We start from the raw sequence: 24,146 nt of genomic DNA on the forward strand, positions 1-24,146 counted from the left end.
GTGAGTGTGTGTGTCTCTGTGTGTGTCTCTGTGTGTGTCTGTGTGTGTGTGTGTGTCTGTGTCTGTGTGTCTGTGTGTGTCTGTGTGTGTGTCTGTGTGTGTGTGTGTCTGTGTGTGTGTGTCTGTGTGTGTGTCTGTGTGTGTGTGTCTCAGTGTGTGTGTCTCTCTGTGTCTCTGTGTGTGTCTCTGTGTGTGTCTCTGTGTGTGTGTGTGTCTCTGTGTGTGTCTGTGTGTGTGTGTGAGTGTGTGTGTCTCTGTGTGTGTGTGTGAGTGTGTGTGTCTCTGTGTGTGTGTGTGAGTGTGTGTGTCTCTGTGTGTGTCTGTGTGTGTGTGTGAGTGTGTGTGTCTCTGTGTGTGTGTGTGAGTGTGTGTGTCTCTGTGTGTGTGAGTGTGTGTGTCTCTGTGTGTGTCTGTGTGTGTGTGTGAGTGTGTCTGTGTCTGTGTGTCTGTGTGTGTGTCTGTGTGTGTGTGTCTGTGTGTGTGTGTGAGTGTGTGTGTCAGTGTGTCTGTGTGTGTGAGTGTGTGTGTGTCTGTGTGTGTGTGTCTGTGTGTGTGAGTGTGTGTGTGTGTCTGTGTGTGTGAGTGTGTGTGTGTGAGTGTGTGTGTGAGTGTGTGTGTGAGTGTGTGTGTGAGTGTGTCTGTGTGTGAGTGTGTGTCTGTGTGTGTGAGTGTGTCTGTGTGTGAGTGTGTGTCTGTGTGTGTGTCTGTGTGTGTGTGTGTCTGTGTGTGTGTGTCTGTGTGTGTGTGTCTGTGTGTGTGTGTCTGTGTGTGTGTGCGTGTGCAGCCCATGGGCTTGTAATTACCAACACGCTCTTCCGGCATCGGCGCATCCACACAACATCATGGATACATGCCGGGTCCAAGCAAGAACATCTGCTGGACTACATAGTGACGGACCAGCGGATGCGAACCCATGTCCTTGACACCAGGACCTACCGTGGAGCTGATCTGTCCTCTGACCATCGACTAGTCATCTGTAAGATGCGCCTGCCTTTCTTCCACTCCGGTGGTGGGTGTACACCCAGGATCCCATTCCAACCAAAAGTGGCCTGGTCTCAGTTAGCTGATGAAAGTTGCAAGCGAGAATTTCATCATCGCTTGCAGCTGGGGTTGGCATCGTCCCCCACTCCACCTGATGTCGAGGGTAAATGGGCGAGGTTTAGGACTGTGACTCATGCAGCTGCAATGGCTGCTTTGGGTACGCGGTCCAGACCTCCCCAGAAACCCTGGCTGACAGAGGAGGTGTTCAGGTTAATTGAGAAAAAGCGACAGGCCCACTCTCATCGCCTACAGCATCCCACGTCAGAGAATGAGGAGGTTTACCGCAGCCTTCGCTCGGAAGTTCGGAGAGCCGTAAGGCGTTGTAAGGATGGGTGGTGGTCGCGGGTTGCTGAGGAGATGGAGTCTGCCTCAGTGGCCCGTGATCACAAATCACTATTTAACTCCATCAAAAAAGTAACCTGCAGCGCCACACCTATTACCATCATTAGAGGAAAAAACGGTGATCCAATCTCCGACCCCCAGGAACAGGTTTGCAGATTTGCTGAGCATTTCTGTGAGGTCCTGGGGGAGGGAAATTCTCTCAGCCAGGAAAACATCATGGCACAAAGTGGGGATAACCCTGCTGAGGCTGCGGTGCCTCAAATATTGGAAGAGGTCACCCCCTGTGAGTGGCTGGCTGAGGTTCCAGCTGTTGAGGAAGTACTGAGGGCGATCCGGAGTCTGAGACCAGGGAAGGCACCGGGCAGAGATGATCTCCCAAGCGAAATGCTGAGGGAGGGTGGCGTTTGTGCACAGACTGCCCTATATGACATCATAACAACAGTCTGGACCACTGGACGGGTTCCGCAGGACTGGAAGGATGCCCTGGTGGTCCCCCTCTTTAAGAAGGGGGACCGCACAGACTGTAACAACTACAGGGGCATCTCACTCCTCAGTGTGCCGGGTAAGGTCCTGGCAAGGATTATTCAACATCGCCTTGCTAGGCACGCTGAGGAGGGGCTTGCGGAGCCCCAATGCGGTTTCAGGAAAGGGCGGTCCTGCACAGATGCCATATTTTCTGTCCGTCTGCTACAGCAGAGGTGTAGGGAATTCCAAAAAGACCTACATCTCTGCTTTATTGACCTGGTCAAGGCCTATGATACCATCAGTAGGACTGGACTCTGGGTTGTTCTTCGTGCTTTCGGAGTCCCTGACCCTCTGCTCACGATCATTAAGGACCTTCATGATGGTGAGCGGGCCCGGGTAAAACTACGTGGCCGGGAGTCGGAGCCTTTCCCTGTACACCTTGGGGTGCGACAGGGATGTCCTCTGGCTCCCACATTATTTAACATCTATTTTGACCGCGTAGTTCGTGAAGCCTTCAATAGCTGTACCGGGGGAATTTCCGTTTGGTACAGATATAATGGGAGGCTGATCGACGCCCGGGTGCGATCAAGGGATGGCTCCCTATTGGTCAACCACGTTATGTATGCCGATGATTTGGTAATAGCTGCTCATTCAGAAGAGGAGTTGGAGGCGCTGCTGCTGAGACTGGAGCGTGCCACTAAGAGGTGGGGCCTTACCATCAGCCCCACCAAAACCAAGCACCTGCCTGGGTATTTTGTACCATCGGACACTCCACCCCCACAACTCCCAATTGGTGATGGGGCAGTTGTGGAGAGAGTGGAGAGTTTCCCATACCTGGGCAGTGTGCTTATGACCGGCTCCAGTCTATCAGCAGAGGTCTCACTCCGAATCAGTCGAGCGGCAATATCTTTTCATCGGTTGCGTAACGCTGTGTGGAAGCTACCTGGTCTGTCGCTCCGCACGAAGCTTCAGGTCTTCTCGGCCACGGTCATTCCCTCCCTTCTCTACGCTTGCGAGACGTGGACCCCCCTGGTGGAGCATCTTCGCCGGTTGGAAACATTTAGGCTGGCCTGCCTACGATCCATCCTGGGTTTAACCAGGCTGGATTGTGTGAGGAGCTCACAAATCCTTGAAAGATCTGGGCAAAGTCCCATCAGTGAGCTCCTCCGGCAGGCAAGGCTGCGTTGGCTGGGTCATGTAGCCCGCATGCCCAGCCACCGCATGCCTAAACAGCTTTTGTTCGGCCGGATCGAGGGGGCTAGACGGGCGCGGCACGGGCTGGAGAAGAGATGGAGTGATGTGGTACAGGAGGACGTGGAGCTGAGTGGACTTGCCGATGACTGGTACCAGCGGTGTCAAGATCGGCCTCAGTGGAGGAGGCTCGTGAAGGACGCTACTGGGCAGTTGGAGGCAGTCGCCCTCCAACAACAACGGAGGGCGGAGGAGCGACGCTCACAACAACGAGCGGAGCGCCGGGTGGCTAAAGCACAGCAAGTTGGCACAGTAGGGGGCACAGGTGGTGCATCAGCCAGTCATCTCGGTCATCTCGGTCAGTCGACCAGTGGCACCTGGGTCTGCCCCGTGACCTCCTGCCAGCGGGCTTTCGACACTTCACGTGGCCTCAAGGTGCACTTGGCCTGGCACAAGCATCGTGGTGACGTCACCGCCACTTAGTGGCGAATGGCGGTTGTTGTTGTTGTTGTGTGCGTGTGTGTGTCTGTGTGTGTGTCTGTGTGTCTGTGTGTGTGAGTGTGTGTGTGTGTGTGTGTGTGTGTGTCTGTGTGTGTGTGTGAGTGTGTGTGTCTCTGTGTGTGTCTGTGTGTGTGTCTGTGTGTGTCTCACTGTGTGTGTGTCTCACTGTGAGTGTGTCTGTGTCTGTGTGTCTGTGTGTGTGTCTGTGTGTGTGTGTCTGTGTGTGTGTGTGAGTGTGTGTGTCAGTGTGTCTGTGTGTGTGAGTGTGTGTGTGTCTGTGTGTGTGTGTCTGTGTGTGTGTGTGTGTGTCTGTGTGTGTGAGTGTGTGTGTGTGAGTGTGTGTGAGTGTGTGTGTGAGTGTGTGTGTGAGTGTGTCTGTGTGTGAGTGTGTGTCTGTGTGTGTGAGTGTGTCTGTGTGTGAGTGTGTGTCTGTGTGTGTGTCTGTGTGTGTGTGTGTGTGTCTGTGTGTGTGTGTCTGTGTGTGTGTGTCTGTGTGTGTGTGCGTGTGTGTGTCTGTGTGTGTGTCTGTGTGTGTGAGTGTGTGTGTGTGAGTGTGTGTGTGTGTCTGTGTGTGTGTGTCTGTGTGTGTGTGTCTGTGTGTGTGTGTGTGTCTGTGTCTGTGTGTGAGTGTGTGTCTGTGTGTGTGTCTGTGTGTGTGTGACTGTGTGTGAGTGTCTGTGTGTGTGCACCTGATGAGGTTTGTGCGTCTCGTGTCTCCGCGCTTCGTGCGGCCACAGACGGCGCACGAAGCGTCGCCACCGCCGCTCGCCGGCTCCACGAAGAGACGCCGACCCACGCGGTACACAAACGTGCCTGCCGGAGACACACGCAGACACACACAAAGACACGCAGAGACACAGAGACACACAGAGACACACAGAGACCCACACGGTACACAAACGTGCCTGCCGGAGACACACGCAGACACACACAAAGACACGCAGAGACACAGAGACACACAGAGACACACAGAGACCCACACGGTACACAAACGTGCCTGCCGGAGACACACGCAGACACACACAAAGACACGCAGAGACACAGAGACACACAGAGACACACAGAGACCCACACGGTACACAAACGTGCCTGCCGGAGACACACGCAGACACACACAAAGACACGCAGAGACACAGAGACACACAGAGACACACAGAGACCCACACGGTACACAAACGTGCCTGCCGGAGACACACGCAGACACACACAAAGACACGCAGAGACACAGAGACACACAGAGACACACAGAGACCCACACGGTACACAAACGTGCCTGCCGGAGACACACGCAGACACACACAAAGACACGCAGACACACAGAGACACACAGAGACACACAGAGACCCACGCGGTACACAAACGTGCCTGCCGGAGACACACGCAGACACACACAAAGACACGCAGAGACACAGAGACACACAGAGACACACAGAGACCCACACGGTACACAAACATGCCTGCCGGAGACACGCAGACACACACAAAGACACGCAGAGACACAGAGACACACAGAGACACACAGAGACCCACACGGTACACAAACGTGCCTGCCGGAGACACACGCAGACACACACAAAGACACGCAGACACACAGAGACACACAGAGACACACAGAGACCCACACGGTACACAAACGTGCCTGCCGGAGACACACGCAGACACACACAAAGACACGCAGACACACAGAGACACACAGAGACACACAGAGACCCACGCGGTACACAAACGTGCCTGCCGGAGACACAGGCAGACACACACAAAGACACGCAGACACACAGAGACACACAGAGACACACAGAGACCCACACGGTACACAAACGTGCCTGCCGGAGACACACGCAGACACACGCAGACACACACAGACACACAAAGACACGCAGAGACACAGAGACACACAGAGACACACACACACAGATACACACACACAGACACACACACAGAGACCCACACGGTACACAAACGTGCCTGTCGGAGACACACGCAGACACACACAAAGACACGCAGACACACAGAGACACACACAGAGACACACACACAGACACACACACACAGACACACACACAGAGACCCACACGGTACACAAACGTGCCTGCCGGAGACACACGCAGACACACAGAGACACACAGAGACACAGAGACACACAGAGACACACACACACAGATACACACACACAGACACACACAGATACACACACACACAGAGACACACACAGATACACACAGAAACACACACATAGACACAGAGACACACACAGAGACACACAGAGAGACACACAGAGAGACACACACAGACACATAGAGAGACACACACACACAGACCCACACACAGAGACCCACACACAGACACACACACAGAGACACACACAGAGACACACACAGAGACACACACAGACACAACACAGACACACACAGACACACAGAGACACACACAGAGACACACACACAGACACAACACAGACACACACAGACACACAGAGACACACACAGACACACACAAAGATACACACATACAGAGATACACACATACAGAGACACGACGACGCAGCATAAGCATCACCAACATCACCACCACCGAGTGAGCGAGTGAGTGGCTGGGTGGGTGAGTGGATGGGTAGGTGGATGAGTGAGTGGCTGAGTGAGTGGCTGTACGAGTGAATGAGTAAGTGGCTGAGTGAGTGAGTGGCTAAGTGAGTGGCTGAGTGAGTGAGTGGCTGAGTGAGTGAGTGACTGAGTGAGTGGCTGAGTGAGTGAGTGAGTGGCTGAGTGAGTGAATGAGTGGCTGAGTGAGTGAATGAGTGGCTGAGTGAGTGGCTGAGTGAGTGAGTGGCTGAGTGAGTAAGTGGCTGAGTGAGTGTCTGAGTGAGTGTGTGAGTGGCTGAGTGAGTGAATGAGTGGCTGAGTGAGTGGCTGAGTGAGTGTGTGAGTGGCTGAGTGAGTGAATGAGTGGCTGAGTGAGTGGCTGAGTGAGTGTCTGAGTGAGTGTGTGAGTGGCTGAGTGAGTGGCTGAGTGTGTGTCTGTGTGAGTGGCTGAGTGAGTGTGTGAGTGGCTGAGTGAGTGGCTGAGTGTGTGTCTGTGTGAGTGGCTGAGTGAGTGTGTGAGTGGCTGTGTGAGTGGCTGAGTGAGTGGCTGAGTGAGTGGCTGAGTGAGTGAATTAGTGGCTGAGTGAGTGGCTGAGTGAGTGAATGAGTGGCTGAGTGAGTGAGTGAGTGTGTGAGTGGCTGAGTGAGTGGCTGAGTGTGTGGCTGTACGAGTGAATGAGTAAGTGGCTGAGTGAGTGAGTGGCTAAGTGAGTGGCTGAGTGAGTGAGTGAATGAGTGAGTGGCTGAGTGAGTGAGTGACTGAGTGAGTGGCTGAGTGAGTGAGTGGCTGAGTGAGTGAATGAGTGGCTGAGTGAGTGGCTGAGTGAGTGAGTGGCTGAGTGAGTGTCTGAGTGAGTGTGTGAGTGGCTGAGTGAGTGAATGAGTGGCTGAGTGAGTGGCTGAGTGAGTGTGTGAGTGGCTGAGTGAGTGAATGAGTGGCTGAGTGAGTGGCTGAGTGAGTGTGTGAGTGGCTGAGTGAGTGGCTGAGTGTGTGTCTGTGTGAGTGGCTGAGTGAGTGTGTGAGTGGCTGAGTGAGTGGCTGAGTGTGTGTCTATGTGAGTGGCTGAGTGAGTGTGTGAGTGGCTGAGTGAGTGGCTGAGAGTGTGTCTGTGTGAGTGGCTGAGTGAGTGGCTGAGTGAGTGAATGAGTGGCTGAGTGAGTGGCTGAGTGAGTGAATGAGTGGCTGAGTGAGTGGCTGAGTGAGTGTCTGAGTGAGTGTGTGAGTGGCTGAGTGAGTGGCTGAGTGTGTGTCTGTGTGAGTGGCTGAGTGAGTGTGTGAGTGGCTGAGTGAGTGGCTGAGTGTGTGTCTGTGTGAGTGGCTGAGTGAGTGGCTGAGTGAGTGGCTGAGTGAGTGTGTGAGTGGCTGAGTGAGTGGCTGAGAGTGTGTCTGTGTGAGTGGCTGAGTGAGTGTGTGAGTGGCTGTGTGAGTGGCTGAGTGAGTGGCTGAGTGAGTGGCTGTGTGACTGAGTGAGTGAGTGGCTGAGTGAGTGAATGAGTGTCTGAGTGAGTGAGTGTCTGAGTGAGTGAATAAGTGAGTGAATGAGTGAGTGGCTGAGTGAGTGGCTGAGTGAGTGACTGAGCGAGCGAGTGGCTGAATGAGCGAGTAAGCGGGCGAGCGAGCGAGCGAGTAAGCGTGGCACCTACACTGATGCCCATCCACCGCATTTCTCCAACCACCACCACCACCGCCACCACCGTCACCACCACCGTCACCACCACCACCACCGTCATCACCACCATCATCATCACCACTGCAGCACTCTTGACGATGAGCCTTGCGAAATTCCAGCAGCCTTGCCCAGCGGAATTCCCAGTCAGCGCCATAGGCCTCTTCTTCCACACCCTCACCGCCACCACCGCCACCACCACCACCGCCACCACCGCCACCACCACCACCACCACCGCCACCACCGCCACCACCACCACCACCGCCCAGTAACCCGGGCGGTGAAGGAGGTGGGTGGATGAGGGTGGGTGGCGAGTTCGAGGCTTTGGTGCGACAGAACAGGGTGGAGGAATGAGACGGGGGGAGAGGGGTGAGTTGGTGGGCGAGTTGGTGGGCGAGTGGGTGGGCGAGTGGGTGGGCGAGTGGGTGGGCGAGTGGGTGGGCGAGTGGGTGGGCGAGTGGGTGGGTGGTTGAATGATTGCGTGAGTGGGTCTCTGTGGGTCTCTGTGGGTATCTGTGGGTATCTGTGGGTATCTGTGGGTCTCCGTGAGTCTCCGTGACCCTCCGTGAGTCTCCGTGGGTCTCTGCGAGTCTCTGTGAGTCTCTGTGGGTCTCTGTGAGTCTCTGTGTGTCTCTGTGGGTCTCTATGGGTCTCTGTGAGTCTCTGTGGGTCTCTGTGGGTCTCTGTGGGGTCTCTGTGGGTCTCTGTGAGTCTCTGTGGGTCTCTGTGTGTCTCTGTGTGTCTCTGTGGGTCTCTGTGGGTCTCTGTGAGTCTCTGTGAGTCTCTGTGGGTCTCTGTGAGTCTCTGCGCGTCTCTGCGGGTCTCTGCGGGTCTCTGCGGGTCTCTGTGAGTCTCTGTGGGTCTCTGCGAGTCTCTGTGAGTCTCTGTGGGTCTCTATGGGTCTCTGTGTGTCTCTATGGGTCTCTGTGGGTCTCTGTGGGTCTCTGTGGGGTCTCTGTGGGTCTCTGTGAGTCTCTGTGGGTCTCTGTGTGTCTCTGTGGGTCTCTGTGGGTCTCTGTGGGTCTCTGTGGGTCTCTGTGAGTCTCTGTGGGTCTCTGTGTGTCTCTGTGGGTCTCTGTGTGGTTTCTGTGGGTCTCTGTGGGTCTCTATGATGCTCTGTGAGTCTCTGTGAGTCTCTGTGAGTCTCTCTGTGGTCTCTGTGTGGTCTCTGTGTGGTCTCTGTGAGTCTCTGTGTGGTCTCTACGGGTCTCTGTGAGTCTCTATGAAGACTGCGAGTCTCTGCGGGTCTCTATGAGTCTCTGTGGGTCTCTGTGAATCTCTGTGGGTCTCTGTGGGTCTCTGTGGGTCTCTGTGAGTCTCTGTGGGTCTCTGTGAGTCTCTGTGGGTCTCTGTGGGTCTCTGTGAGTCTCTGTGGGTCTCTGTGGGTCTCTGTGAGTCTCTGCGCGTCTCTGCGGGTCTCTGTGGGTCTCTGTGAGTCTCTGCGGGTCTCTGCGGGTCTCTGCGAGTCTCTGTGAGTCTCTGCGAGTCTCTGTGAGTCTCTGTGGGTCTCTGTGAGTCTCTGCAGGTCTCTGTGAGTCTCTGTGAGTCTCTGTGGGTCTCTGTGAGTCTCTGTGAGTCTCTGCGGGTCTCTGTGAGTCTCTGCGGGTCTCTGTGAGTCTCTGCGGGTCTCTGTGGGTCTCTGTGAGTCTCTGCGGGTCTCTGCGGGTCTCTGTGGGTCTCTATGATGCTCTGTGAGTCTCTGTGAGTCTCTGTGTGTCTCTGCGTGTCTCTGTGTGGTCTCTATGAGTCTCTGTGAGTCTCTACGGGTCTCTGTGGGTCTCTGTGAGTCTCTATGGGTCTCTATGAGTCTCTGTGAGTCTCTACGGGTCTCTGTGGGTCTCTGTGAGTCTCTATGATGCTCTGTGAGTCTCTGTGAGGCTCTCTGAGTCTCTGTGAGTCTCTGTGAGTCTCTATGATGCTCTGTGAGTCTCTGTGGGTCTCTGTGAGTCTCTGTGAGTCTCTGCGAGTCTCTGTGGGTCTCTACGAGTCTCTGTGGGTCTCTACGAGTCTCTGTGAGTCTCTGTGGGTCTCTGTGGGTCTCTGTGTGGTCTCTGTGAGTCTCTGTGGGTCTCTATGAGTCTCTGTGGGTCTCTGCGGGTCTCTGCGAGTCTCTGTGAGTCTCTGTGGGTCTCTATGAGTCTCTGTGGGTCTCTGTGGGTCTCTACGAGTCTCTGTGAGTCTCTGTGGGTCTCTACGAGTCTCTGTGGGTCTCTGTGGGTCTCTGCGAGTCTCTGTGAGTCTCTGTGGATCTCTGTGGGTCTCTGTGAGTCTCTGTGGGTCTCTGTGTGGTCTCTATGATGCTCTGTGGGTCTCTGTGTGTCTCTGTGGGTCTCTGTGAGTCTCTGTGAGTCTCTGTAGGTCTCTGTGGGTCTCTGTGGGTCTCTGCGGGTCTCTGTGGGTCTCTGTGGGTCTCTATGGGTCTCTGTGAGTCTCTGTGGGTCTCTGTGTGTCTCTGTGGGTCTCTGTGGGTCTCTGTGGGTCTCTGTGTGGTTTCTGTGGGTCTCTGTGGGTCTCTATGATGCTCTGTGAGTCTCTGTGAGTCTCTGTAGGTCTCTGTGGGTCTCTGTGGGTCTCTGCGGGTCTCTGTGGGTCTCTGTGGGTCTCTATGGGTCTCTGTGAGTCTCTGTGAGTCTCTGTGTGGTCTCTACGGGTCTCTGTGAGTCTCTATGAAGACTGCGAGTCTCTGCGGGTCTCTATGAGTCTCTGTGGGTCTCTGTGAATCTCTGTGGGTCTCTGTGGGTCTCTGTGGGTCTCTGTGAGTCTCTGTGGGTCTCTGTGAGTCTCTGTGGGTCTCTGTGGGTCTCTGTGAGTCTCTGTGGGTCTCTGTGGGTCTCTGTGAGTCTCTGCGCGTCTCTGCGGGTCTCTGTGGGTCTCTGTGAGTCTCTGCGGGTCTCTGCGGGTCTCTGCGAGTCTCTGTGAGTCTCTGCGAGTCTCTGTGAGTCTCTGCGAGTCTCTGCAGGTCTCTGTGGGTCTCTGTGAGTCTCTGTGAGTCTCTGTGGGTCTCTGTGAGTCTCTGCGGGTCTCTGTGAGTCTCTGTGAGTCTCTGTGGGTCTCTGTGAGTCTCTGTGAGTCTCTGCGGGTCTCTGTGAGTCTCTGCGGGTCTCTGTGAGTCTCTGCGGGTCTCTGTGGGTCTCTGTGAGTCTCTGCGGGTCTCTGCGGGTCTCTGTGGGTCTCTATGATGCTCTGTGAGTCTCTGCGGGTCTCTGTGAGTCTCTACGGGTCTCTGTGGGTCTCTACGGGTCTCTGTGGGTCTCTGTGAGTCTCTACGAGTCTCTCTGAGTCTCTGTGAGTCTCTATGGGTCTCTATGAGTCTCTGTGAGTCTCTACGGGTCTCTGTGGGTCTCTGTGAGTCTCTATGATGCTCTGTGAGTCTCTGTGAGTCTCTGTGAGGCTCTCTGAGTCTCTGTGAGTCTCTGTGAGTCTCTATGATGCTCTGTGAGTCTCTGTGGGTCTCTGTGAGTCTCTGTGAGTCTCTATGAGTCTCTGTGGGTCTCTGCGGGTCTCTGTGAGCCTCTGTGAGTCTCTGCGAGTCTCTGTGGGTCTCTACGAGTCTCTGTGGGTCTCTACGAGTCTCTGTGAGTCTCTGTGGGTCTCTGTGGGTCTCTGTGTGGTCTCTGTGAGTCTCTGTGGGTCTCTATGAGTCTCTGTGGGTCTCTGCGGGTCTCTGTGAGTCTCTGTGGGTCTCTATGAGTCTCTGTGAGTCTCTGTGGGTCTCTACGAGTCTCTGTGAGTCTCTGTGGGTCTCTACGAGTCTCTGTGGGTCTCTGTGGGTCTCTGCGAGTCTCTGTGAGTCTCTGTGGATCTCCGTGGGTCTCTGTGAGTCTCTGTGGGTCTCTGTGGGTCTCTGTGTGGTCTCTATGATGCTCTGTGGGTCTCTGTGTGTCTCTGTGGGTCTCTGTGAGTCTCTGTGAGTCTCTGTGGGTCTCTATGAGTCTCTGTGGGTCTCTGCGGGTCTCTGTGAGTCTCTGTGGTTCTCTGTGGGTCTCTGTGAGTCTCTGTGGGTCTCTGCGAGTCTCTGTGGGTCTCTGCGGGTCTCTATGAGTCTCTGTGGGTCTCTGCGAGTCTCTGCGGGTCTCTGTGAGTCTCTGCGGGTCTCTATGATGCTTTGCGAGTCTGTGTGTCTCTATGAGTCTCTGTGAGTCTCTACGAGTCTCTACGAGTCTCTCTGAGTCTCTCTGTGTCTCTCCGAGTCTCTGTGTGTCTCTGTGTGTCTCTGTGGGTCTCTGCGGGTCTCTACGAGTCTCTGCGGGTCTCTACGAGTCTCTGTGGGTCTCTGTGGGTCTCTGTGAGTCTCTACGAGTCTCTACGAATCTCTCTGTGTCTCTCTGAGTCTCTGTGTGTCTCTGTGTGTCTCTGTGGGTCTCTGTGTGTCTCTGTGGGTCTCTGCGGGTCTCTACGAGTCTCTGCGGGTCTCTACGAGTCTCTGTGGGTCTCTGTGGGTCTCTCTGTGTCTCTCTGAGTCTCTACGAAGCTCTCCGAGTCTCTGCGCGGCAGTCCTACCACTCACCTGCGATCCGCCCACAGCCCACCAGGGGGCCCACTTCCTTTGGAGCCTCACGGAAGCCCCTCCCCCTCCCCTCGCCCCGCCCCCCCGACTCCTCCGCCATGCGCCTGTTGTTGCCGTGGTGACGTAACAGCCCCAGCAGCCCGCCCGGAGAGCCGGGGACCTCCGCCGTGGGGACCTCCGCCGTGGGGACCTCCGCCGTGGGGACCTCCGCCGTGGGGACCTCCGCCGTGGGGACACCCTCCGCCGTGGGGAGCTTTGCCGTGGGGACACCCTCCGCCGTGGGGACACCCTCCGCCGTGGGGACACCCTCCGCCGTGGGGACACCCTCCGCCGTGGGGACACCCTCCGCCGTGGGGACCTCCGCCGTGGGGCCTTTGGCAGCTCCTCTCTCCGGCGGGTGAGTCTTCGGTTCTCCCCGCGTCTCAACCCGTGTCTCACCCCGTGTCTCACACCGTGTCTCCCCCCGTGTCTCACCCCGTGTTTCACACCGTGTCTCACCCCGTGTCACACCCCGTGTCTCACCCCGTGTCTCACCCCGTGTCTCACACCGTGTCTCCCCCCGTGTCTCACCCCGTGTTTCACACCGTGTCTCACCCCGTGTCACACCCCGTGTCTCACCCCGTGTCTCACCCCGTGTCTCACACCGTGTCTCCCCCCGTGTCTCACCCCGTGTTTCACACCGTGTCTCACCCCGTGTCTCACCCCGTGTCTCACCCCGTGTCTCACCCCGTGTTTCACACCGTGTCTCACCCCGTGTCACACCCCGTGTCTCACCCCGTGTCACACCCCGTGTCTCACCCCGTGTCTCACCCCGTGTCTCACCCCGTGTCTCACCCCGTGTCTCACCCCGTGTCACACCCCGTGTCTCACCCCATGTCACACCCCGTGTCTCACCCCGTGTCACACCCCGTGTCTCACCCCGTGTCTCACCCCGTGTCTCACCCCGTGTCTCACCCCGTGTGACCCCCCGTGTCTCACCCCGTGTCTCACCCCGTGTGACCCCCCGTGTGACTCCCCGTGTCTCACCCCGTGTAACCCCCCGTGTCTCCACTCTCCCCCGCGTCTCCCCCTGTCTGTCTCCCTGTCTGTCTCCTAGTGTCTCCACTCTCCCCCATGTCTCCCCCCGTGTCTCCTCCCATCTCCCTCCCCATGTCTTTCCCAATCTCCCTCCCCGTGTCTCACCCCGTGTCTCCACTCTCCCCCGCGTCTCCCCCTGTCTGTCTCCCTGTCTGTCTCCTAGTGTCTCCACTCTCCCCCATGTCTCCCCCCGTGTCTCCTCCCATCTCCCTCCCCATGTCTTTCCCAATCTCCCTCCCCGTGTCTCACCCCGTGTCTCTCCCCGTGTCTCCACTCTCCCCCGCGTCTCCCCCTGTCTCTCCCCCTGTCTGTCTCCTAGTGTCTCACCCCGTGTCTCCCCCAGTCTCCCTCCCTGTCTGTCTCCTAGTGTCTCCACTCTCCTCCGTGTCTCCCCCAGTGTCTCCCCCCATATCTCCCCCCGTGTCTCCCCCCGTGTCTCCCCCCGTGTCTCCCCCCGTGTCTCCCCCCGTGTCTCCCCCCGGCTCTCCCCCCGTGTCTCCCCCCGTGTCTCCCCCCATATCTCCCCCCGTGTCTCCCCCCGTGTCTCCCCCCGTGTCTCCCCCCGTGTCTCCCCCCGTGTCTCCCCCCGGCTCTCCCCCCGTGTCTCCCCCCGTGTCTCCCCCCGCGTCTCAGCCCGTGTCTCACCCCGTATCTCCCCCCATCTCCCTCCCCGTGTCTCACCCCGTGTCTCCCCCCGTATCTTCCCCAGGCACTCCCCCTTAGTCTCCTGCCATGTCTCACCCCGTGTCTCACCCCATATCTCCCCCCGTGTCTCAGCCCGCGTCTCACCCTGTGTCTCCCCCCGTGTCTCCCCCCGTGTCTCCCCCCGTGTCTCACCCCGTGTCTCACCCCGTGTCTCCCCCCGTCTCTCCCCCCGTGTCTCCCCCAGTGTCTCAGCCCGTGTCTTCCCCAGTCTCCCTCCCTGTCTGTCTCCTAGTGTCTCCACTCTCCCCCATGTCTCCTTCCGTGTCTCACCCCGTGTCTCACCCCGTGTCTCACCCCGTGTCTCACCCCATATCTCCCCCCATCTCCCTCCCCGTGTCTCAGCCCGTGTCTCCCCCCGTGTCTTCTCCAGTCTCCCTCCCCGTGTCTCACCCCGTGTCTCCCCCCGTGTCCCACCCAGGGTGCTGAGTGTTGCCCTGAGGGTGACTCCCTCTCGCCGCAGCGTCTCCAGCAGAGCTCGGTTGACTTCGCGGAGACGGCCGGGAGATGCCATCACCGCCGGTGACGTGATCCGGTGACGCGATCCGGTGACGCGATCCGGTGATGCGTCCGGTGACGCGATCCTGAGACGGCAGGAGACAGACGGTACGATCAGTGACACAATCACCATCATCACCATCACCATCATCACCATCATCACCATCACCATCACCACCATCACCATCATCACCATCACCATCACCACCATCACCATCATCACCACCATCACCATCATCACCATCAACACCACCATCACCATCATCACCATCAACACCACCATCAGCACCATCACCATCGTCACCATCGTCACCACCATCACCACCATCACCATCATCACCACCATTACCACCATCACCATCATCACCACCATCACCACCATCACCATCATCACCATCATCACCACCATCACCATCATCACCACCATCACCATCATCACCACCATCACCATCATCACCACCATCACCATCATCACCACCATCACCATCATCACCACCATCACCATCATCACCACCATCACCATCATCACCATCAACACCACCATCAGCACCATCACCATCGTCACCATCGTCACCACCATCACCACCATCACCATCATCACCACCATTACCACCATCACCATCATCACCACCATCACCACCATCGCCATCATCACCACCATCACCATCATCACCATCAACACCACCATCACCATCATCACCATCAACACCACCATCAGCACCATCACCATCGTCACCATCGTCACCACCATCACCACCATCACCATCATCACCACCATTACCACCATCACCATCATCACCATCACCATCACCACCATCACCATCATCACCATCACCATCACCACCATCACCATCATCACCACCATCACCATCATCACCATCAACACCACCATCACCATCATCACCATCAACACCACCATCAGCACCATCACCATCGTCACCATCGTCACCACCATCACCACCATCACCATCATCACCACCATTACCACCATCACCACCATCACCACCATCACCATCATCACCATCATCACCACCATCACCATCATCACCACCATCACCATCATCACCACCATCACCATCATCACCACCATCACCATCATCACCAACATCACCACCATCACCACCATCACCATCATCACCACCATCACCATCATCACCACCATCACCATCATCACCATCAACACCACCATCAGCACCGTCACCATCGTCACCACCATCACCACCATCACCATCATCACCACCATTACCACCATCACCATCATCACCACCATCACCACCATCACCATCATCACCACCATCACCATCATCACCATCAACACCACCATCATCACCATCAACACCACCATCAGCACCATCACCATCGTCACCATCGTCACCACCATCACCACCATCACCATCATCACCACCATTACCACCATCACCATCATCACCATCACCATCATCACCACCATCACCATCATCCACCATCACCATCATCACCACCATCACCATCATCACCACCATCACCATCATCACCACCATCACCATCATCACCACCATCACCATCATCACCATCACCATCGTCACCATCGTCACCACCATCACCACCATCACCATCATCACCACCATCACCACCATCACCATCATCACCACCATCACCACCATCACCATCATCACCATCATCACCACCATCACCACCATCACCATCATCACCACCATCACCATCATCACCACCATCACCATCATCACCACCATCACCATCATCACCACCATCACCATCATCACCACCATCACCACCATCACCATCATCACCATCATCACCATCATCACCACCATCACCATCATCACCACCATCACCATCATCACCATCATCACCACCATCACCACCATCACCACCATCACCATCATCACCACCATCACCATCATCACCACCATCACCATCATCACCACCATCACCATCATCACCATCAACACCACCATCAGCACCATCACCATCGTCACCATCGTCACCACCATCACCACCATCACCATCATCACCACCATTACCACCATCACCATCATCACCACCATCACCATCATCACCACCATCACCATCATCACCACCATCACCACCATCACCATCATCACCATCATCACCATCATCACCACCATCACCATCATCACCATCATCACCACCATCACCATCATCACCACCATCACCATCATCACCACCATCACCATCATCACCACCATCACCATCATCACCACCATCACCATCATCACCACCATCACCATCATCACCACCATCACCATCATCACCACCATCACCATCATCACCACCATCACCACCATCACCACCATCACCACCATCACCATCATCACCACCATCACCACCATCACCACCATCACCACCATCACCATCATCACCACCATCACCACCATCAACACCATCACCATCATCACCACCATTACCACCATCACCACCCCCACCATCACCACCATCACCACCATCACCACCATCACCACCATCACCACCACCACCCCCACCACCCCCACCACCACCATCACCACCACCACCATCACCACCACCATCACCACCACCACCACCCCCCCCCCACCAGCACCACCATCACCACCATCCCCACCACCACCACCATCACCACCACCACCACCACCACCCCCCCCCCACCACCACCACCATCACCACCATCCCCACCACCACCACCCCCCCCACCACCACCACCATCACCACCATCCCCACCACCACCACCCCCACCACCACCACCCCCCCCACCACCACCACCATCACCACCATCCCCACCACCCCCCCCACCACCACCACCATCACCACCATCACCCCCACCATCACCATCACTATCACCATCACCACCAACATCACCACCATCACCACCACCACCAACATCACCACCACCACCATGATCACCAACATCTCCATGGCGGTAAACTTGGCGGGTGAAAGTTCCCTCCCCTCCCGGCAGAGGGCAGTCTGAAGCCCGAATCGAACCCACGACCTCCTGTAGACCAGGCAAGGTAGTCAACATCTCATCAGGGTCGGGATTGAACCCACGACCTCCTGTAGACCAGGCGAGGTAGTTAACATCTCATCAGGGTCGGGATCGAACCCACGACCTCCTGTGTACCAGGCGAGGTAGTAAACATCTCATCAGGGTCGGGATCGAACCCACGACCTCCTGTAGACCAGGCGAGGTAGTTAACATCTCGTCAGGGTCGGGATCGAACCCACGACCTCCTGTAGACCAGGCGAGGTAGTCAACATCTCATCAGGGTCGGGATCGAACCCACGACCACCTGTAGACCAGGCGAGGTAGTCAACATCTCATCAGGGTCGGGATCGAACCCACGACCTCCTGTAGACCAGGCGAGGTAGTCAACATCTCATCAGGGTCGGGATCGAACCCACGACCTCCTGTAGACCAGGCGAGGTAGTCAACATCTCATCAGGGTCGGGATCGAACCCACGACCTCCTGTAGACCAGGCGAGGTAGTCAACATCTCATAGCCACCGTGATGATGATGATGAGAGAGAGACGCAGACTCCACATATACAGCAGCAGGCATCATCAGGGTCGGGATCGAACCCACGACCTCCTGTAGACCAGGCGAGGTAGTTAACATCTCATCAGGGTCGAGATCGAACCCACGACCTCCTGTGTACCAGGCGAGGTAGTCAACATCTCATAGCCAACGTGGCAACCCGTACACAGTAGATACGGCACGTGCTTCGAGTCAAATTTTCATCACCAATGCTGTTTAAGGCGTTAGAAACAGCTACCGGGGTGGGTCGGGCAGCCACCGGCCTTTCCTAGCGGTCCCCGCCGGAAGCCTGCGCTGGGCCGCCCGCTAGGGCGAAGGTCATCAACCCGGTGGACTCCTTCCTGCACCACTAAATTAAAACGTTTTAACGTAAATGCAACAAGTGTATCGGTATCGTTTACCCTGTGGGTGATGTTGTAGGGGAAAAAAAATCCCGAAGACGTTGAAAATACCTGCGTCGGGCAAGTGCCGGACTTTCCTAGCGGTCCCCGCCGGAAGCCTGCGCTAGGCCTCCGGGTAAGGCGAGGATCATCACGGGTTGGCTCTTTCCTTCGTCACCAAATTCAGTAAAGGCGTTACAAACAACTGTAACTAATGTCTCGTCGTGTTTTACCCTGTGGGTGATGTTGCAGGCAGGGGGGGAGAACTAAAAAGTAAAAAAAAACCTGGGTCGGGCACGTACCGGCCTTGCCTAGCGGCCCCTGCCAGAAGCCTGCGCTGGGCCGCCCGCTAAGGCGAGGGTCATCACCGGTGAGCTTCCTTCGTCACCAAATTCAGTAAAGGCGTTACAAACAACTGTAACTAATGTCTCGTCGTTGTTTTACCCTGTGGGTGTTGTTGCAGGGGAAAAGAAAAACACCCTAAAACGTTAAAAAAACCCTGCGTCGGGCACGTACCGGCCTTGCCTAGCGGTCCCTGCCGGAAGCCTGCGCTAGGCCTCCCGCTCGGGCGAGGGTCATCACCGATGGGCTTCTTCCTTTGTCACCAAATTCAGTAAAGGCGTTACAAACAACTGCAACTAATGTCTCGTCGTCGTTTCTCCTGTGGGGGTGATGTTGCAGGGGAAGGGAAAAACACCCTAAAACGTAAAAAAAAACCTGCGTCGGGCACGTACCGGACTTTCCTAGCGGTCCCTGCCGGAAGCCTGCGCTAGGCCTCCCGCTCGGGCGAGGGTCATCACCTATGGGCTTCTTCCTTCGTCACCAAATTCAGTAAAGGCGTTACAAACAACTGTAACTAATGTCTCGTCATGTTTTGCCCTGTGGGTGTAATGTTGCAGGGCTGGGGGAGGGAAACTAAAACGTTTAAAAAAAAAACCTGGGTTGGGCACGTACCGGACTTTCCTAGCGGCCGCTGCCGGAAGCCTGCGCTAGGCCGCCCGCTAAGGCGAGGGTCATCACCGGTGAGCTTCCTTCGTCACCAAATTCAGTAAAGGCGTTACAAACAACTGCAACTAATGTCTCGTCGTCGTTTCTCCTGTGGGAGTGATGTTGCAGGGGAAGGGAAAAACACCCTAAAACGTTGAAAAAAAAAACCTGGGTCGGGCACGTACCGGACTTTCCTAGCGGCCGCTGCCGGAAGCCTGCGCTAGGCCTCCGGGTAAGGCGAGTGTCGTCAACGGGGTGGGGGGAGGCGGGAGGGCTCCTTTCCGCGCGCGCTGATTGGACAAAGGAGGTTCGTGACGTCACGAGCGGGGGGTGGTTGCCAGGGGTAACCTTTGGGGGACGCCAACACCATGGTAACAAAGGCAAAGACAAAGGCACCCCGCTCACCTAGGGTAGCCTCAATAGAAGTGTAGGGGCAAGTGCTGTTAGCAGCAGCGCCTACACACAGACAAAGATCCCCCAGGTAGCCTCTAGCAGGCTGTAGGGGCAAGTGCTGTTAGCAGCAGCGCCTACACACAGACAAAGATCCCCCAGGTAGCCTCTAGCAGGCTGTAGGGGCAAGTGCTGTTAGCAGCAGCGCCTACACACAGACAAAGATCCCCCAGGTAGCCTCTAGCAGGCTGTAGGGGCAAGTGCTGTTAGCAGCAGCGCCTACACACAGACAAAGATCCCCCGTGTAGCCTCTAGCAGGCTGTAGGGGCAAGTGCTGTTAGTAGTAGCGAGAAGCAGCACCTATGAAGGCCACTGGTTCTTCACGTTCTGCAGATGTAGATGCCACTGGTTCTTCACGTTCTACAGATGTAGATGCCACTGGTTCTTCACGTTCTGTAGATGTAGATGCCACTGGTTCTTCATGTTCTGCAGATGTAGATGCCACTGGTTCTTCACGTTCTGCAGATGTAGATGCCACTGGTTCTTCATGTTCTACAGATGTAGATGCCAACTGGTTCTTCACGTTCTGTAGATGTAGATGCCACTGGTTCTTCAAGTTCTGAGATGTAGATGCCACTGGTTCTTCATGTTCTGCAGATGTAGATGCCACTGGTTCTTCACGTTCTGCAGATGTAGATGCCACTGGTTCTTCAGTTCTGTAGATGTAGATGCCACTGGTTCTTCACGATGTAGATGCCACTGGTTCTGTAGATGTAAATACCACTGGTTCTTCACGTTCTACAGATGTAGATGCCACTGGTTCTTCACGTTCTGTAGATGTAGATGCCACTGGTTCTTCATGTTCTGCAGATGTAGATGCCACTGGTTCTTCACGTTCTGCAGATGTAGATGCCACTGGTTCTTCACGTTCTGCAGATGTAGATGCCACTGGTTCTTCACGTTCTGTAGATGTAGATGCCACTGGTTCTTCACGTTCTGCAGATGTAGATGCCACTGGTTCTTCACGTTCTGTAGATGTAGATGCCACTGGTTCTTCATGTTCTGCAGATGTAGATGCCACTGGTCTTCACGTTTGTAGATGTAGGATGCCACTGGTTCTCACGTTCTGCAGATGTAGATGCCACTGGTTCTTCACGTTCTGCAGATGTAGATGCACTGGTTCTTCACGTTCTGCAGATGTAGATGCCACTGGTTCTTCACGTTCTGTAGATGTAGATGCCACTGGTTCTTCACGTTCTGCCAGATGTAGATGCCACTGGTTCTTCACGTTCTGCAGATGTAGATGCCACGGTTCTTCATGTTCTGCAGATGTAGATGCCACTGGTTCTTCACGTTCTGTAGATGTAGATGCCACTGGTTCTTCACTGTTCTGCAGATGTAGATGCCACTGGTTCTTCACGTTCTGCAGATGTAGATGCCACTGGTTCTTCACGTTCTGCAGATGTAGATGCCACTGGTTTCTTCACTGTTCTGCAGATGTAGATGCCACTGGTTCTTCACGTTTCTGCAGATGTAGATGCCTACTGGTTCTTCACGTTCTGTAGATGTAGATGCCACTGGTTCTTCACGTTCTGCAGATGTAGATGCCACTGGTTCTTCACGTTCTGCAGATGTAGATGCCACTGGTCTTCACGTTCTGCAGATGTAGATGCCACTGGTTCTTCACGTTCTGCAGATGTAGATGCCACTGGTTCTTCATGTTCTGCAGATGTACGTTCTGTAGATGTAGATGCCACTGGTTACTTCACGTTCTGCAGATGTAGATGCCACTGGTTCTTCACGTTCTGCAGATGTAGATGCCACTGGTCTTCATGTTCTGCAGATGTAGATGCCACTGGTTCTTCACGTTCTACGATGTAGAGCCACTGGTTCTTCACGTTCTGCAGATGTAGATGCCACTGGTTCTTCACGTTCTGTCAGATGTAGATGCCACTGGTTCTTCATGTTCTGCAGATGTAGATGCCACTGGTTCTTCATCGTTTGACAGATGTAGATGCCATGGTCTTCACGTTTCTGCAGATGTAGATGCAACTGGTTCTTCACGTTCTGCAGATGTAGATGCCCCTGGTTCTCACCGTTCTGTAGATGTAGATGCCACTGGTTCTTCACTGTCTGCAGATGTAGATGCCACTGGTTCTTCATCGTTCTGCAGATGTAGATGCCACTGGTTCTTCACGTCTGGTCGATGTAGATGCCACTGGTCTTCACGTTCTGCAGATGTAGATGCCACTGGTTCTTTCAAGTTCTGAGATGTAGATGCCAATGGTTCTCAGGGGTTCTTCATATAGATGTAGATGCCATTGGGTCTTCACGTTCTGCAGATGTAGATGCCACTGGTTTTTCACGTTCTGCAGATGTAGATGCCACTGGTTCTTCACGTTCTGTAGATGTAGATGCCACTGGTTCTTCACGTTCTGTAGATGTAGATGCCACTGGTTTTTCACGTTCTGCAGATGTAGATGCCACTGGTTCTTCGCGTTCTGCAGATGTAGACGCCACTGGTTCTTCACGTTCTGTAGATGTAGATGCCACTGGTTCTTCATTTTCTATAGATGTAGATGCCACTGGTTCTTCACGTTCTGTAGATGTAGATGCCACTGGTTCTTCGCGTTCTGCAGATGTAGACGCCACTGGTTCTTCACGTTCTGTAGATGTAGATGCCACTGGTTCTTCACGTTCTGTAGATGTAGATGCCACTGGTTCTTCACGTTCTGCAGATGTACATGCCACTGGTTCTTCACGTTCTACAGATGTAGATGCCACTGGTTCTTCACGTTCTGTAGATGTAGATACCACTGGTTCTTCACGCTCTGCAGATGTAGATGCCACTGGTTCTTCATGTTCTATAGATGTAGATGCCACTGGGTCTTCACGTTCTGCAGATGTAGATGCCACTGGTTCTTCATGTTCTATAGATGTAGATGCCACTGGTTCTTCATGTTCTGTAGATGTAGATGCCACTGGTTCTTCACGTTCTGTAGATGTCACTGGTTCTTCACGTTCTGTAGATGCCACTGGTTCTTCACGTTCTGCAGATGTAGATGCCACTGGTTCTTTACGTTCTGCAGATGTAGATGCCACTGGTTCTTCACGTTCTGCAGATGTAGATGCCACTGATTCTTCACGTTCTGCAGATGTAGATGCCACTGGTTCTTCACGTTCTATAGATGTAGATGCCAATGGTTCTTCATTTCCCCTCGACATCAGGAGGAGTGGGGGACGATGCCAACTCCAGCCGCAAGCGATGATGAGTTTCTCGCTTGCAACTTTCATCAGCTAGCTGAGACCATGCCACTAAGGGTTTGAATGGGGTCCTGGGTGTACACCCACCACTGGAGTGGAAGAATGGCAGGCGCATCTTACAGATGACAAGTCGATGGTCAACCACAACAACCATCACCTCCAGACCAACCATCATCACCATCATCACACCCACAACAACCACCATCACCACCACACCAACCACCATCACCACCACCAAACCAACCATCACCATCACCACCACCACACCAACCATCATCACCACCACACCAACCATCATCACCACCATCATCACTACCACACCAACCACCATCATCACCACCACACCAACCACCATCACCACCACCAAACCAACCACCACCATCACCACCACCACCATCATTACCACCACCACCACACCAACCATCACCACCACCACCACACCATCACCACCATCATCATCACCACCACCACCACACCAACCACCACCACACCAACCACCACCACCACACCAACCACCACACCAACCACCACTACCACACCAACCACCACCACCACACAACCATCACCACACCAACCATCACCACCACACCAACCACCACCACCATCACCACACCAACCATCACCATCACCACCACCACCATCACACCCACGCCAACCACCACCACACCAACCACCACCACCACACCAACCATCACCACCACCACACCAACCACCACCACCACCATCACCACCACCATCACCACACCAACCATCACCACCATCACCCCCACAACAACCACCACCACCACCACAACAACCACCACACCACCACAATAACAAAGCGTCTAAAGGCCAGCACCATCAAGAGGCTCTCTCTCTCTCTGTGTATTTCATAAAACAATGTCCCTGAACAGCGAAAGTCAAGTAACGTGTCTTTAAAACGTAAGCGCGCACACACACACACACGTGTACACACACACACACGTGTACACACACACACACGTGTACACACACACACGTGTACGCACGTGTACACACGTGTA

The 24,146-nt window shown here is 55.0% G+C and overlaps 1 protein-coding gene across 2 annotated transcripts in view; it reads right to left on the reverse strand.

Annotated features, from left to right (window-relative positions):
- The window catches only part of LOC133339564 (uncharacterized), a 13,996-nt gene extending 1,153 nt beyond the window's left edge, over window positions 1-12,843 (reverse strand). The window contains exons 1-4 of one of the 2 annotated variants that reach the window (XM_061547676.1): window positions 12,616-12,843; window positions 12,294-12,513; window positions 7,764-8,108; window positions 4,230-4,353 (exon numbers count right to left, since the gene is read on the reverse strand). In XM_061547676.1, the coding sequence (XP_061403660.1) occupies window positions 4,230-4,353; window positions 7,764-8,108; window positions 12,294-12,393 (569 nt within the window). In that variant the 5' untranslated portion in view covers window positions 12,394-12,513; window positions 12,616-12,843. Of the gene's footprint in view, window positions 1-4,229; window positions 4,354-7,763; window positions 8,109-12,293; window positions 12,514-12,561 lie in introns of both variants that reach the window. The other variant, XM_061547675.1, reaches the window with a different exon arrangement.
- Window positions 12,844-24,146: the final 11,303 nt, after the last annotated feature.

The sequence above is a fragment of the Lethenteron reissneri genome, unplaced genomic scaffold, assembly GCF_015708825.2.
Source record: "Lethenteron reissneri isolate LAM-NWPU_2019-01 unplaced genomic scaffold, ASM1570882v1 scaffold_1905, whole genome shotgun sequence".
Lineage (NCBI taxonomy): Eukaryota > Metazoa > Chordata > Hyperoartia > Petromyzontiformes > Petromyzontidae > Lethenteron > Lethenteron reissneri.